Source organism: Penicillium roqueforti, assembly GCF_015533775.1.
Source record: "Penicillium roqueforti strain LCP96 04111 chromosome Unknown scaffold_61, whole genome shotgun sequence".
Classification (NCBI taxonomy): Eukaryota; Fungi; Ascomycota; class Eurotiomycetes; order Eurotiales; family Aspergillaceae; genus Penicillium; species Penicillium roqueforti.
In genome coordinates this window covers 127-12481 of record NW_024067625.1, presented here as the reverse complement: position 1 = coordinate 12481, position 12355 = coordinate 127, and the positions used below count along the sequence as shown (strand labels likewise).

The window sequence follows — 12355 nt, the reverse complement described above, 5'->3', positions numbered from 1 at the left end:
CAGGAAAACAGGGATGATCTTAAGAACTAGAGACAGCTTCTGCCAGCTCTTTGGACAGGAAGTGCGGTTTGCCACCACAGTGCAAGGGCTCCCACGGTTCAAGAACCAGTACCCGTCTTTCAAAGTCCGCACTTTCGTCTCCTCACTAGAGCTCGTACGGACTAGCTCGTTCTGCATCCAGGTCTGCAGCCAGAGACCTTAGTGGACTGTGGAACAGTAGTGAATCCAGCAGCACTAGAGCTTGATGATGATCCAGGCTGTTCTCATGTATTTGTCGAAGTGTATCATAGTAATCTCGCCATCGTCTGTCGGCAGGGAGCAGAGACACGTGTTGCAGAAGTGAACAAAGGTCATTCTGCGGATCAGTGGACCCTCCGAGTCCATGAAGAACGATCCCCCTACCCCGGGCTTACAGCTGATCGAATGTTAGAATGGGACGGGTGGACTCTGGAGACCTTAGTCAGCGACCTTCCAGACCTCACCTACCCGAGCTTCGAGCTCCGAACGAATATAGTAAGGTCAATTGGTGCCTTGGTGATGCAGATTCATAATAATTACGGCATGATTCGACAATTATTTCTATCGATCCACACCTTTCGATAATAAATGGCACAGACTCTACATACTATTTAAAGAGAGTGCGCTTCAAGGGGTTGGGCCATCTTTAATACACTGTCAACAGCGTCATTTGTTCACGGGCTCTTCGATCGAATATAACATGGCGAAAGTTAAAGAAGCAACTGCTGGAATCCAGCCCTCCAAGTTAACTCCATCGGAATTCAAGGCCTAAAATCGATTGGCAGACCATATGGATCTATTTGTAGGTTCTTATCATCTATCCGTCTACCACAACGGTTCCCACAGCCTACTAAATGTTTTCTAGCATAATAACTTCCGCACTATTTGGAATGATACATACAATGCTTGTGTCAAGAACAAACGCCCCAATGGCCAATCGATTCCTGCGTTCCTCAACCTCGCTTTATCCTTCTGTCGTCAACTCACGCTGCATCACACTATCGAGGAGCGGCACTTTTTCCCTGAGCTAGCCTCGAGAATGCCTGAGTTTCGCGAGGAATTGAGCTTGGTCGGGCAGCACCGCATGATTCACCTGGGATTGGAGAAATTCGAGGACTATGTGAATACATGTCGCACGGGCGAGACAGAGCTACGACTGGGTCATATGAAGATGTTGATGGGTAGTTTTGCGCATATTTTATGGACGCATTTGGATGATGAAGTTAAGGCCTTGGGGCGGATAATATGAGGAGTTTGAAGGAAATGGCCCGGTTATACCATTAGGAAAGCTGATTGGTGCACAATAAACTATTGTACTGGAATTATTTTCCAACACATACTGGACCACTTATAGGGTTTCCTTGAATAAAATGCTATTATAATGCAGTGTATGGTTTAGTACAATAGTTTCAGAATAAGTAAAAGCCAATTAAGCAGGATCTGGCTGGGAGGTATGCTCCAGTAGAATGTATGTACTCACCTCTTCCACTTCGAACATCTGGAAAAAGTACATTGAAACACAGCACACCATATATTCGAATAAGGAAAATAAAAAGACCAATTAAAACAGATAAATAGAGAAAATTTCTCTTGTACAAATCGGATAAAAGTTGTCAAGCGTCAATACTTCCCCACTTCCCATTTGGGCCATATTGGGACGGAATGGTCGGCCATGCATCTATACCGTCTAGAATCGCGAGCCTAAGGAAAGAAATTAGCACATTGCATCGAAATATAGCCATAGCTGTACACATATTGCAAACTTACCCCATACCCCCTGTCAGATGTGGGTCGAGGTGACAGTGAAGCAAGAATGCCTAAAATTGTTAGCGACGTGACCGGGTATCGACAGAATTCAGATTTCCATACCCCTGGGTTTTGAACTAATTCAACCGTGCTAGTTAGCCAATGATCTTCTATCCAGTCGGGGAAATCACATACCATGATAGCGAATTGCCATCCAGCTTTTACCTTGATAAGCAGGCAGCGTAGTAAAAGTGTCTAATGATGTCAGTCAGGTACAGAGGCCCTGTGGAATTAGAGCTGCGAACCTCTCATGGGGGGATTGATCAGGTTGAAACTGTCTGGAATAGCCTTGACAGCGTCGGCGACTGAAGTGTAATTGAAGTCGCCGGTGCCGGAACCCTTGAAGTCAAATGTCAGCGAATTGGAGCAAGAGCCAGTACAATATTTGGAAGCACTCACTAGAATATAAGCTCGGTTGGAGTGCTTGTGAAGTGGGTGACCAGGCTGAAGTGTAGATGTGTTGCCAGATAAAATGAAGATTATATCCACCCAAGTATTGTTCTTTGTGGCGATGGCCAAAGGGCTTTTGGCCGCAGATTGAGGGTCCCATAGAACGGGCTTTTCGGCCTCCAAAGTAAGGCCGTAGGAGTGATTCCCGTTAAGGGACCATTCCCAAGCCTTCTCAATGCGGCCAGCAGTCAGGATGTAGGTTTTATCCGAATGCTCACTAGGCTGGCTAGGAGTAAACATTTCGATCACGGTCTCATCTAGTGTAACAACATCCGTGCTTGTGGCGATTCCACCGTAGTTGATTGAAGGCGTTGATACAACCGAACGTTCATGCGTATGCGTATAGGACAGAGTACCAAAGCCCGCGATCTTTTGGTTGAACCCTGCATTTGCCACTGTCATCGGGTACTTTCCTGGCGCTTTGTTCAGTTGTACCAAGCAGGAATACCGACCACCATTGTTGATTGTTAACGCCTAGAGAAGTTTGAGTCAGAAGTATTCCGTGAAAGGTAATTCCAAAAAGGTAAAAGTTCATACATCAACTTTAACAGGCTTGATGTATAAACCATCAACCTCATAAACCCAAAGGGAATGATTATTGATAGACACTTTGCTAGTTAGCCTGGGAGCTTATAAAGACTGGCAAAGTACACACCAATTGGAGTTGAGACAGACGCTGAGCCGATAAAATTGAGACTTGCCCAGCCGTTGAACGGGTCAACTTCGATGACCTCTTCTGCCGCTTCAGTGGCGTGGCACTCGTAAAACATGGATGCTGGAACTGCACTCAAGTTATGTCCAGATGTCGTTTGGGCATAGGTGTTTGTGAGTGGAAGGCAACTTTATTTCCCATTTAGCGCTGGCGTCTCCAAGTATTGAATTCTAATTCAGAACATACCCTTTCACCGTATACTCCATGCCCTGTAGCACAGATTTCACCGAATCGGGCACCATGTCAGTCAATTCCTTGGGACTGCGGCAATTGACCCGCCCTTTCCCGTTGATCAGAATAGAATCCGTACACCTGATCGCCATGTCAGTTTCATTGCTTGTAGCTTCTCTCATTGAATCACTCACAAGGGATCAATATTTGCAGACATTGCAACCTCTTGGAGTTCTTCTGAGGTCATATGGAACCAATCAGAGAGCATAACTAGAGACGGGGCCCGGATGGCGTTATGTATTTGAGCCTGTTCAAATGTATCATTTGTTATCGCACTGGCCAAGTTCGCAGGAATGGTCCGAGGTCTATAAATTTAGACATTAGTCATTGGCATTGACGCGCTCGATATCATGCAAACAAACCTGATGTAAATTGGTCCATACAGGCCATCCATGATTTGCCCAGAAGTATGTGAGTGGTACCTTCAATTCGTTAGAGGGCTTGGATTTCTTATTGAAGATTATTGACTAACCAATATGCACCATACTGCTGGACAGTGAATTTGGAAATAAACCGTTGACCAGGCAAAATCTGCCTCTGTGAAACTCCAGGCACACCATCTGACCACGGCGTTCCTTCCTGTCTATTAACATGTTAGTGGACATGCGGGTATCTTTTTAGTTTCCAAAAACTCACTCGATGCCGTGATAGTGAATTGTGGTATTGAAGGGACTGAAGTTATTCACGGTCACCTCGACGTCGTCTCCTTCATCCATGATCAGTGGAGGGCCGGGGAACTGGCCATTGATCAAAAATTGCTCCCGCGCAACCCCATCGGGCGCAAATGATTCCCAGGTCAGATTCAGCTCAAATTGCTTCGTTTGTGAGAGCCGACCGGCAATAAATGGGCTTTTTGCTTCTAGCCCAACTGTAAGGCTAGCGCCCAATCCCGCAAGGGACATCAGGACGGCCAAGTTCATGGTTGCTGAATGGTGCTATACAATTTTTCAGCACAATGTAGTTGAGAGGACAACCACCAGTGTAATGGAAGCCGAGACTCAATTTATAGAAATCAAAGGCGCCCAGGGGTAAGTAGACATAGTTATACATACATACTCATTTCAGCTGAGAGGCAAGGCTAGCTGACATTGTTGTTTAGCGTGTCTTGGCATATCCACCAGGGCGATGGATCGGTGGATCGAACCACAACAACAAAACCAATTTTTGGCTCACCGCTTTAATCACCGCCTGTATAATTATGGTCTTGGGCAGGCTATGTAATATTACAACCTCTTCTTCTCTATTCACATTTACCAGTCCGGAGTATGCGTCCATCAATTCATTAAGATATTAGTCTTGGCGTTCATAAAACCGCTTAGTTATCAATTCTATATTCCAACCTTGGAAGGTTCCAAGGTTCCATAGTTATTCCTCCGTCTTACCGCCCTATACCCGAATTCACCGGCTTTAGAATTCTGCCCGTCCTACCGATTTACCGGAATCGGCAGTATATTTGATGGGAAGGCGGTCTAAGAAGACCGCTTTTCAAAGTTTTCCCCTGCTTGCTCTATGCTTGCTCCATTATTGAGTTTGAAATTTGTATTTTGAAAATTCAATCAATCAATCATATCTTCATAATTTGAACTCAATGCGACCGTAGAAAAGTGAGTAATTAGATCAAATGTAAGTTGCTATATTTATTACAGCTGCGGAAAAGCGTGTGGCGAGCTGATATAGTGGTCCGATCCGTCGCCTATAATAGTGGTTACGCGTGTCATTTGGGCAGAGAGAGCCAAATTCTGCCTTCACAAGGGGGTTTGTCCGGGGTAGTTTCCCGGAGGGCTGGCTGACGGTTGATCATAGTTCGGCAGATAAGGTCAGGGGACGTAGGTACCTGGTACCATGGTCAATGCTTACGCTAGTGCCCCTAGTTTGGGCTTATGTAAACACTGTTTGCTTTGGAAATCGTACGGTATCTTTGATCCCGTTTTGGTATGGAGCATGTATGTTTACGAGGGGTACATTCTTATACTTTATTACTGATAAACAACTCTACATCTAATATATATAGTATCTGTGTATATACACATTACAAACTATCGTTCCAATCTTTTTACTAGCTACCATGGCGCATTATCAATCGGAAATGCCGCAATCATAGCTTGAAGAGCTTCTGAGGGCTGAGCCTATTCCTGAGCCAGATGAACTCTATAATGAATTCGATCACAAGGCTTTTTGCGAGCGTAATGAATACGAGGTATGTTTTTGAAGCAATTTACTGCTCTTTTATCTGAAAGAAGTTCAAATCGGTAGGACTGGTAGAATTCAAAAAGACTACCGTGCTGAGAAGGTAGGGCGGTAAGACGGAGGAATAATACAGTATTAATAATTAAGCTTTATGGATGCCAAGACTAATATTTTATGCCGAGTAGATTATTCCAGGTCGCGTGACCTCTCCGTATGTTCCCAATAATTACTACACGCATTCTTCACGTACTCTCGTCTCTATCTCTAATATGGTGCTACCATTAAAGGGAGAGGTAATCTACTCTTTGAAAGGCTCAAGGTTAATTGATGGACGTATACTAGATAAACGTTGTAGTGGTTTGATCCGTCGCCCATAGAAGACTCATACACGATGGTTCGATTTTAGCAGGAGTCCAACGTTTGACTCCCGAGACCATGTGGAAAGTGGCGACAAACGACGATTGTTTTACACACTTCACCGCCACGTACATTGCTAGTCTGCCAATGGTATCACCTGTCTATCTTTGGACCGCCATAACATTCAGAAGGCAACTATCTAAAAGCCCCATAAGGGGACTATTTATTGAGTGATGAGACGGCAAATTGAAGCACAATGTGAAGTGGAACACTGAAGCAATATCGATCGACAACCCGAGCTCCGGGTGCGGTGGGCCAGTTCATTAATAATGCTTGTTTATGCGGAGAAAACGCAGACAGATGAGGGTATGTTGTACATGACGAGTTGCTGAGAAAAAAATAAGAGAGAAAGGTTGGTGAAGATGCGGAATCCGGCGTTTCGGGGTTATTGTAGCCCTGAGTCCCGACCCCATGGGGTTAGCGTGTATGCAGATCACTGTACCGTGGTATACTTCGTCCATGTATAGGCGATCTTATGTGTAGTAGTCAAAATATATATAGAGGGACCGTATTCGATCTTCCATGTCATTGCTTCTACTGTTTATCTCTTAGATCTCAATACACTCATCTTTTCTACTTTGATCCAAAATGTCCAAAATCCTTACTGTTGTCGGTGCCACCGGAGCCCAGGGTGGCTCTGTGGTTACATCTGCTTTGAAATCTGGTGCTAAGGACCGGATTACATTCTACCCGTCTCTTTCCCTTTTATAATTCATCAGGAGTTGCTTTGATTCGTGTCTCCTCAGAGAAGGTAATAGCACGAAAGAAATCCGAATATTCGAACTGCCACAAAAGCTGATGATAGATATATATTCCCGGTTTCTCATCCATTATTCCCATCAATTAGGTACTTCTCGATCTTCGAGAGCATTTCTTTGAAAGATCTCGACACTGAAGCCTTATGTGTTGACTGTGTAGGCGCTACAGCCTCTTTAGGCTTGCATTCTTGGTCCCACCAACTCCTAATGATTTGTGACCTCCGGGGATCCGAGCAAACCCAGCGTATCCGATAGTTTCCGGATTTGTAGACTAATATATAATCTGTTGTGCTATCCGGGTCAAGTGCGATGGCCTGTTGGAAAGTGAGATTTCCGAGATCTGATCAAGGCAATTCGAGAGACTCACCACTATATCCAAAGAAGTATTTGCGTCGGCGAATTGTTCTAGATCCGAGTAATATCCTTTCAAATCCCTTTGATGGCCGGACTTTCCCCTGATAGTCGATCTAGTGGCCCATCCAAATGAAATCACATAGGCGCCATTGTATCCAAATGCCATGGCAAGCACTTTAGAATCATCCGATCGATTGTAAATCTCCGTTAAATAGTTGTTGATCTGTTCTGTTGCTTCGCTGCACCAGAACCCATTCGCCCACTGGGCATAGTACATTTGCCCAGGCCCGAGGACACAAAATTCAAGATTACTGTCTCCGTGATGGGCAAGTTTGCCTGCGAGAGTTGGGTAATGCTCAAGTGAGTACTCTGAGACATCTCTTAGCTAGGTAAATTGTCGCAGATTTGAGGAATTGCTTACGCCAAGTTCCTCCTCCGTAACGAGCAATCCATGTGCCGGAAGTCCCATAGCTGACGGCACCAATCCATTCCGAGCCAACCTGTAATTTCGGCCAGCCACCCCTAGAGCTGTTGGTAGAGACGATTAGTAAGTATCTGCAGTTGGCTCCCTTGCACTGTCAACGTACGCCTGGTAACATCTTGGTCCACTGAGAGCGCAACTGTAATCTCCCATGGTTACCGAAAAAGGAGACCAGCCTTGAACTTTCGATGAAGAGTTTTGCGACTGGCGATTGGCTTCAGCGACCTTTGCCTTTCTCTCCTGTTCCGCCTTTCTCTGCTGCTGCGCCTTGTTTTTCTCTTCCACCTTTTTTCGATCACGTTGGGCTTGCTTCTCCTGTTCTCTTGATATTCTCATCTCGGCCTCTTTTTCTCTTTGAATCCGTTTGATCTCTTTGTCATGAGCAGCCTGCTTCTTTCGCATCTGCCTCTCCATCCGCTTTTCTAAGCGCTCTTCCAAGAGTGCCTCGCGCTCCTCTCGCTGGGCGATAAGTTCTTCCATGTTGAAGCGCATGGCTTCCATGTCCTGGTTAGCCTTCCTGATCATTGCCGCACTCATATCACGCTCCTCGCGCATTATCTCTTCTTTCTCGCGGTCCTTTTGGCGCATTGCCTCTCGGATCTCTTCTTCGAACTTTTTTTGTTCCTTCATCCATTTTGCTCTCTCTTTAAGAGTCTCGCTCTGTATCCCTTTTCCGGCAGCTGTCTGATCAAGTTGGAGATTCTGATCGACTAGTTGTTTTTGTATATCTGTGATTATGGGGCTCTTGTGTTTTGTCAGCCGCTGTACGATACTTCTCGCCGTAGTCTTGGTATTATCATGTCGATGACAGGTGCTGCCTTTGCTCAGCATCCAACCCCAGAAATCCTTTGTGTCTTTCAACTGCTTTTCCCGCATGTCGCCCTCGCTGCTTTGGACCTTATCCCACATGGTTGTGACGAGGATTACTTTCCTCAGAGCATCCTCACCGCACAAGTTTCTGAAGGTCTGGATATTCCGTCTCGCGGAACCTTGCATCCGTACGTCAGTGATACGATGCAGGTATATGATTCCGTGGAGCAGAATTTTGCTTCTATATGAGTCGCCAAGCCATATCGCAATCTCACTTAGAATCTCGGTGTCATTCTTGGATGTATCGTCAAAGCCGGGCGTGTCGATCAAATAAACAGTTCGATCTGATGATTCCCTGTACGCGTATACGTCGACTTTAGAGGTACCTGTTCCTCTGTCAGACTTGGACCAAGGAAATAGCTCAGTTCGTATAGCGATTCACCTACATGCGTCAAGTGTATGGCCAATTTGGACGGACTTGCCCGAGCAAAGCGAAATGAATGAACTTTTCCCCGAGCCAGTGACCCCCATCACAGCAATGAATACATCGGTCGGTCTAGTTAATCATTAAATGGTGGCCACAACACATTGGACTATAGTCAGCCACTTACCTGGGCTCGTGACCTCCGCGAAAGCTTCGAGTGCTTAGAGGTGATTCATTTCCATGCACTGAGCGATTTCCTGATTGTCCTGTGTGTTTGTGAGCCTTAGTACCATTTCCTAGTTATGCGAAGTATAAGACATACTAGTAAAGCTGGATCTGACTGACATGAGAGGCAATCTGATAGGCTTTTAGTTAATATTGTGGGATAATAATGAAGGGGGCTAGGACGGATATAAATAGTGGAAGCCCGTCGGTGTTTGATGCCCAAAAGCACCAACAGGATCAAGCCTCGAAATAGGAATACGGCACCCAAGACCTCAGAATAGGAACCTTTGTTTTTGTTATGTTCTCATGGTAAAATGCGCTGTATGGCTTCCGTCACAATTCAATGTCTATACGGGCAACTAAGTGTGCCAGCAGAACATAACTCTCTCATTGGATAATATCTTACCGCCTCAGCTTCGTTATGCAGCCATGTTCACCCGGGCAAAGGCCACAGGAGACCGCGTCGTCGCCAAGAAACCTTTGCCCCAATCAAGTCAGCCCAAATTCCTCCAACGTTGGATTCTAAGCTGCATGTGTGTCTCGCCGATGCAAGTGCATTCCTTTCAGGTATAAGGCACCGAAACACGGCACCTGCTGCGTGGCTCACCTTGTCAGCCTCATCCCGGGGGCTGACTCCCATGCCCAGGTGTGCAGGTAGAATCACTTCATTTTCCACTGGGTACACCATTTGCTACGCCTCTCGGCTTATTACAAGCTCATTTTTGAGTCCAGTCAAAGCGCATATTGGGGCCAAAATGCCTCGCATATTTGCTTTTTTGAATTGACCCCCATATTTGGCGTCTTGTAAAGTCAAGTGGGGGGTTTTTATGACACGTAAAAAGTGCCTGCTAATGCTCCAGAATTATCGCTCTCAACACGCATTTTGAAGTTAGACCAGTAATTATTCCTGTGCTCAACCGATAGCCTTGTCTTCATTTCGCTCTTTTGGCCGCAGCCTGTTAACCATCACTTTGGCTGGTCAATAATCGCAAAATTCAAACCATCATGGACATGCGCTCTGTGGTTAGTCAGACTGAACGCTTCGCAGCCTTTACCGGTGTCACTAAGCCCAGCCCCAACGACAGGTTCTTCCTCGTCATGGGTATGACGGGCTCAGGAAAAAGCACTTTCATCGGTCGATGCACGGGCGAAGATGTCACTGTTGGCCACGGGCTGTACTCATGTAAGAGCGTTTCTACTTTCCATGACTCACACCAAGGCTTCTACTCAGTATGACTGGCTAATACTACCACCAGGCACCACCTCCATTGATGTGTTCAACTTCGACTGCAATGGCCACAAAGTCTACCTCATTGATACCCCCGGATTCAACGACACGAACCGTTCAGACATTGACACACTAAGCGTCCTCGCAACTTACCTCGGCGCATCGTATGCAAACGGCGTGCGCATTCACGGCATACTAATGCTTCATCCTATATCCGACAACCGCATGTCAGGGTCTAGCATGCGCAATCTTGACATGATGAAGGCTATGTGTGGATTCGCGTCTTATTCCACTCTAGCCATCGCGACAACTATGTGGTCCGAAAAATCTCCGCTTTGTGAGCAGCGTGAAGCACAGCTCCTGTCGGAAGAACGGTTCTTTGGTAGATTTATTTCTCGTGGGGCGACAACGTTTCGCCACAATGAGAAGGGTCGCCTGGGCTCGTTAGAAGAAATTACTTCTGCACGCCGCATCGTGACACATCTTATACTTCAATCTGAAAAACATCTTCCGGAGGTATTGGAACTGCAGCGCGAAATTATTGACCAGGGGAAAGTGATCGGCGAGACGAAAGCAGGTATTGTGATCGCTGGGGATCTGTACAAAGCTCGCCAGGCTCATAAGCTCGAGTTGAAAAAGCTCAAACAGGCAATCGAGACCGAAATTGCCCAGAAGAATACGGCCCATGCCATCGAGATGCAGGAGCTTAAGGTGGATTTGGAAAATCAGATGAGGAAAGCTGAGCATAATAAACGAAAGCTGGAGAAGTCGATGCGGGATTTACACAAGGATGAAGAAAGAGCTTGGAAAAAGAAACTCAAGGTACTCGAAGAAAGGTTTTTCGAGGAGCTAGCAGCTAAGGAACAAGAGCTACGCGACATGGAGGAGTCACTTGCAGAAATCCGCAAGGACACCGCTCGACGTGCTAAGAATTCCCGGAAGGTAGCACTTGAACTAGAAGGATACGAGCAAGAGGTCGATGCTGTTCGAGGGGAGGTTAGTGAGGCCCGCAATACCTATCAAAAGCTGAGTGAAAAAAAGGGGAACTTGTTCAATGGCGCCGCCAATGGTATTGCCTCAGGTCTGGCGTCTGGGATCATATCTGGAGGTAAGCCATCTCATCTCATACTCCGGAAAATTGGGATACTAACATTCTTTAGCCCTCGCCGGCGGACTCCTTTGCACAGTCATGTAGCGACAGCAGTATATTTGCGTAAATGACGAACTGAATGTATATATAGCTCAGCTTAGGCCGAAGTTCGAGGACATCTAGATTCCCGATCTAAATAGATAGCTTAAACTACCATAGTCGGTTTTAATTTTAGCCAAGTATTGAATTATCCAATTAATTTATGCGTAGTTTCCAGGAGTTGAAAGACCATTTTTGACTCTATGTGGGAGAAAATGAATTCTGACTACACCCCATTCAAAATCTGTTTTTTAACTCTCTCGGCAGAGTCTGGTAGATAAGCTTTTCGCGGGTGATACATAGATCCGATGTATGATATATGTTGCATGGTCTTGAAGGTTGATTCAGAACATCCCGTGGGATTGTGGCCCCTGCGACCCCCACGGCGAAGAATCTTGCCCCGGCGAGATTTATCACCCTGGGTGTGTAGGCGGGCGGAGACTCCGGTGAGAATTGTCACCCCTTCTCGCCCACACTCACCGTAAGTCAAATTCCCCGCCCACTTTAGTGTCTAAGGTACCTCAAGAATTGGCCGCGTAAATTATGGAAATGAAAATAAATAAAGAAAGGAAAAAACATACAACAGCATGTTTAAGGTGATGGTCACCTAACGCCCACGGATCGGGCATGGGCGGCTCCCCGCTCTATTCAGGGCACTCCGGGCTGATATTCAGCTTGTATAGCGAAATGTAACTTCCGAATCCATATGATTCAGTCGAACCTCGATGGCACTAGAAAGTATCGTCTCCGCCTCGGTATAATTGCCCTATTTCCTATGCGTAACGTGCAGCGCTTTCAAGTAGTGTTTCCCAAGTCTTCAGTGAATCCTATCCAAAGGGAGGTCTGTCCGTTACAAACTCAGCATGCGGAAAAAGCAACTTGCATTTATCCCAGCTACTATCAACCCCTTTAGGGAAATGCACACAGATGTTCAATTGACCTTCTTTTGTGTTCAACACATATATCACCTTATAACCTACATATCATTTAGACACGGATGTACACTTGGGCTTCAAGACTTAAACTGCAGCCACATAGGCCATTCCTTGGCAGTAGAAAAAAATA

At 45.9% G+C, this 12355-nt stretch overlaps 4 protein-coding genes across 4 annotated transcripts; 2 read left to right on the top strand and 2 right to left on the bottom strand.

Moving 5' to 3' along the window:
* Nucleotides 1-808: 808 nt before the first annotated feature.
* LCP9604111_9683 (hemerythrin domain-containing protein) lies at nucleotides 809-1267 on the top strand (the record flags this gene model as incomplete). Its single annotated transcript, XM_039077964.1, has 2 exons — nucleotides 809-820; nucleotides 884-1267. The coding sequence occupies 2 exons, from the start codon at nucleotides 809-811 to the stop codon at nucleotides 1265-1267; spliced, it is 396 nt and encodes a 131-aa protein (XP_038924317.1).
* A 364-nt stretch (nucleotides 1268-1631) lies between these two features.
* On the bottom strand, nucleotides 1632-4137 carry LCP9604111_9682 (uncharacterized protein; the record flags this gene model as incomplete). Its single annotated transcript, XM_039077963.1, has 13 exons — nucleotides 1632-1719; nucleotides 1786-1835; nucleotides 1888-1901; nucleotides 1960-2019; nucleotides 2070-2163; nucleotides 2224-2748; nucleotides 2812-2882; nucleotides 2930-3114; nucleotides 3173-3298; nucleotides 3352-3522; nucleotides 3580-3639; nucleotides 3690-3800; nucleotides 3854-4137. 13 exons carry the CDS (start codon nucleotides 4135-4137, stop codon nucleotides 1632-1634), a joined length of 1839 nt encoding a protein of 612 aa, XP_038924316.1.
* Nucleotides 4138-6644: 2507 nt separating this feature from the next.
* On the bottom strand, nucleotides 6645-8995 carry LCP9604111_9681 (uncharacterized protein; the record flags this gene model as incomplete). The annotated part of the gene is made up of 7 exons (XM_039077962.1): nucleotides 6645-6893; nucleotides 6947-7302; nucleotides 7355-7461; nucleotides 7521-8610; nucleotides 8671-8780; nucleotides 8836-8914; nucleotides 8971-8995. 7 exons carry the CDS (start codon nucleotides 8993-8995, stop codon nucleotides 6645-6647), a joined length of 2016 nt encoding a protein of 671 aa, XP_038924315.1.
* Nucleotides 8996-9878: 883 nt separating this feature from the next.
* LCP9604111_9680 (uncharacterized protein) lies at nucleotides 9879-11296 on the top strand (the record flags this gene model as incomplete). Its single annotated transcript, XM_039077961.1, has 3 exons — nucleotides 9879-10056; nucleotides 10130-11209; nucleotides 11262-11296. 3 exons carry the CDS (start codon nucleotides 9879-9881, stop codon nucleotides 11294-11296), a joined length of 1293 nt encoding a protein of 430 aa, XP_038924314.1.
* Between the last annotated feature and the right edge of the window lie 1059 nt (nucleotides 11297-12355).